The 3,544-nt window shown below is 40.2% G+C and overlaps 1 protein-coding gene across 1 annotated transcript; it reads right to left on the reverse strand.

Moving 5' to 3' along the window:
• Positions 1 to 974: 974 nt before the first annotated feature.
• LOC114184603 lies at positions 975 to 1,381 on the reverse strand. Its single transcript, XM_028071921.1, has 2 exons — positions 1,316 to 1,381; positions 975 to 1,217 (listed from the first exon to the last, which is right to left on the reverse strand). Exons 1-2 carry the CDS (start codon positions 1,379 to 1,381, stop codon positions 975 to 977), a joined length of 309 nt encoding a protein of 102 aa, XP_027927722.1.
• Between the last annotated feature and the right edge of the window lie 2,163 nt (positions 1,382 to 3,544).

Consider the following 3,544-nt stretch of genomic DNA (forward strand, 5'->3'; position numbering starts at 1 on the left):
CAAAACATGATGAGCCGCCTGACGGCTATGCATAGCCCGCCAAGCGGTTTCTGGAAATTTTCCAAAAACACAACAGTTCAAGCAGAAACAGAGGACATTCATATATTTAACAATATATAGCATGCGATTCAAACTTAACATATATTAGAACATGTAAAACTCCCCTAACCTAGAATTCCTTTGCTTAACTATTGAAAATATGATTTTCCCTTGATCACCAATGGCCTCCCTTTGGTTTTCTCTACCAACTCAGCTCCTATGCGTTAGTCCACCACACAATTACACTCTAAATTCTCTCCCCCCCCCCAACGTGCAGTACAATGGTATCCTTCACCCCTATCTTTTCCCTCTTAATTGACTAATTAACAAGCCTTAATTTTGCTTAATGACTCAAAAACGAAAATGATCATTAACGAGGCTTAATTGTCATTCATTAGTTGTCTTATGATGGTTTTCTAACCCTCATTGGCTGCCCACACAGCTAGGGTTTTCTCTACCCTTTCATATCCAAGCCAAAACTAAATTTAGCAAAAAGAAAGTTTAATTTAGGTTCTCCAAGGTTTGAACCCACAAGCATTTCAATGCCAAATCAATGCACAACCATCCAACCAATTCATGTTTAATGATGACTAATATAATTCAATGATTATATTATCCCACCACATAAAAATAATAACAAATAAATAACACACAATTGGCATACATAGAACTTGAACCCAAGTCCTCTCACACAAAAAAGTACTCTCAACCACTTGAGCTAGTACTTTTCCACGTCATACAAGTTAGAATTTAATGCCATAAAGGCTCCCACTACCCGCATTTATTAATTAATTAATTAAATTCCACGGGTCTTACATTCTCCCCACCTTGAAAGTTTTTGTCCTCAAAAAAGAGAACTCACCAGGGAATAAGTGAGGACAAGATTTCCTCATGAGATCCTCTATCTCCCATGTCATCTCTTGGGTTGCCTCGTCCTAGAGATCCTTCACAGTTTGGATCTTCTTCCTTCTGAGTTGTTTGACTTGAGAATCCAAGATTATCACTGGTCCAACTCCGACCGTCAGGTCCTCGCGCACTTGGACATCATCTTGCTCTAGTACATGTGTAGGATCTGCAATGTACTTCCTTAGCTGTGGATAATGGAAGACATTGTGTAGATTCGCGAAGTGAGGTGGCAAGGCAATCTCGTATACGGCAGGTCCAATTCTATGCGTGATCTGGTACAAAACGATGAATCGAGGAGTCAACTTCCTCAATTTGGGTGCTCTCCTAATACCTGTTGTAGGCGTAACTTGAGAAACACGTGGTCACCTACCTCAAACTCAAGCAGCCATCTTCTTTTATCTGCATAGGACTTTTGCCGACTCTGAGTTGCACGCATTCTATCCTGATTATCTTAACCTTTTCAATCGTCAACTATAAAAATTTTGGCCCAAGAATCACAAACTCTCCATCCTGCTGCCAACACAATGGTGTCCGACATCTCTTGCCATATGCCTCGTATGATGCCATCCTGATGCTGGAATTGTAACTATTATTATACGTTAACTCAACCAATGGCAACATATCACTCCACATCCCCAGGTGATCTAGTACACAAGTTCTTAGTAGATCTTCCAGTGACTGAATACTCCTCTCAGACTGACCATCTGTCTAAGGGTGATAAGTTGAGCTCATTCTCATTTGAGTGCCCAAAGCTTTCTGCAATGACTGCCAAAACCTCGATGTGAACCTCAGGTCTTTGTCTGATACAATACTCGCAGGCACCCCTTACAGTTTTTCCAGTTTGTCCAAAGACATCTTCTAATTAATTGTAGAAAGTGCGCACACTTCGTCAGCCTGTCTACAATAACCCAGATCGAGTCGTGCCCCCTCACAGACCGAGGTAAGTGCGTGACAAAGTCCATGGAAATGCTGTCCCATTTCCATTGAGGAATGTCAATAGGATCCAACGTGCCACCCGGCCTCTGGTGTTCAATCTTCACCTTCTGACAAACTAGGCATGATGCCACATAATCTGCTACATCAGTCTTCATGCCCGTCCACCAGAAGGTTGCTTTCAAATCCTTATACATCTTAGTCATACCTGGTTGTATCTAAGACGACTCTTATGCCCTTCCTCCAAGAGCATCTTCCTCAATACCAGACTCTTGGGTACACAGACCCTCTCTCTGAAACACAGGATATCGTCTTTCCCCATCTTGAAATCTTTTCTCTTCTTTGTGCCTAACTCATCAATGATCTACTACAGTTCCTGATCATTACCTTGTTCTACCCGAACCTCGTCTAGGAACTCATTGGTGATTTGTAGAATGTTACACCGTATATAATCATGTCTCGTAGTTTCTCAGTAAGCTCTAGCTCTTTTATCATCATGGTAGACACATGCACTCTTTTTCTGCTCAAAGCGTCTGCAACGAAATTGGTTTACCAGGATGGTACAAAAGCTCAAAGTCGTAGTCCTTCAAATACTCCATCCACCTGCGCTGCCGCATGTTCTGTTGATGAAGGATTGACTCCAACCAAGGATGGAGGCACATGCTTAAGAAGACTAAGCATGTTTAGAAAGGAAGTTCACTAATCCTTCATCCCTTTCCTTTGTGTTTGTTATTTTTGATTCACTAAGTTGACTTAGTTGAATCAACTTTAGTTGACTTGTTGACCTTTGACTAGGTTTGACTTGTTGACTATAGTTGACTTGACTTAAGCCAACATGCTAATCTATGTTTATTTGCTTTGTAGGTTAATTAGGAGTAGAAAGCAATGCTAGGTGGCACATGGTGATTGGAGAGCATAAATGATGTGGAGGAGAGAGTAAAACAAAGACATAAAGCATAAAGTGAAAGGCATAAAGCAAGTGTACCTATGTACCTTTGGTCTCCTTTGTTTTTAGCACACTTTGACCACTTTTGGAGACATATGAGACACCTTCTTTGTCTCCTTTTGTGCTAGAACGAAATTAGCCTTGCACACACCATAGGTAGCTCTTTTGTCTCTCATTTTTGTAACCTTATTTGACCTAGTTTCTAGAAGCTAGGGTTAGGTTTTTGTAGATACATCCTTAGGTATCTTTTATTTACTTAGAGGCCTATAAACTCTTCTATATAAGGGGTGCTCCTAGACATGTAAAAGGGTTGAACATTTTGAAGTAAAAACACTCTTGTTTCTCAACCATTTATGAGAGTGAATACTTTTAAGCCTTATCTTGCATAGCAAGTGGCGGCACACATCCACTCATCTTCAAGGTTGCCATGGCTTCTAGCCTAGCCTTGTAGTGGCATGCTTCTCACATTTTTACCATTTCTTTCCTTTCCATTTTATGTTTTCTTCTTTCTTTAATTGTTCTTGGTTTTCTATGGTTTATGTGCTTTCCATTTCCTTTTTGTTTTGAATTAATCCATCATCTTCTTCTCTTGAGCTTTGTGAAAGGAACCTTCACATCTAGATAGCTTGCTATCTTAATGTCCAGTGGGGATTTCACTTAGCTTTCTTAATCAACTCACACCATATTCAACAATCTTAAAAAGAAACAAGATAATCCTTC

Source organism: Vigna unguiculata, chromosome 5, assembly GCF_004118075.2.
Source record: "Vigna unguiculata cultivar IT97K-499-35 chromosome 5, ASM411807v1, whole genome shotgun sequence".
Classification (NCBI taxonomy): Eukaryota; Viridiplantae; Streptophyta; class Magnoliopsida; order Fabales; family Fabaceae; genus Vigna; species Vigna unguiculata.

Bases quoted from the DNA above. Each gene is read 5' to 3' on its own strand.
- LOC114184603 (XM_028071921.1), bottom strand. From the start codon at position 1,381: ATGCGTGCAACTCAGAGTCGGCAAAAGTCCTATGCAGATAAAAGAAGA. The intron at 1,218-1,315 runs GTAGGTGACCAC...GTTTTGTACCAG, and splicing joins GATGGCTGCTTGAGTTTGAG to ATCACGCATAGAATTGGACC.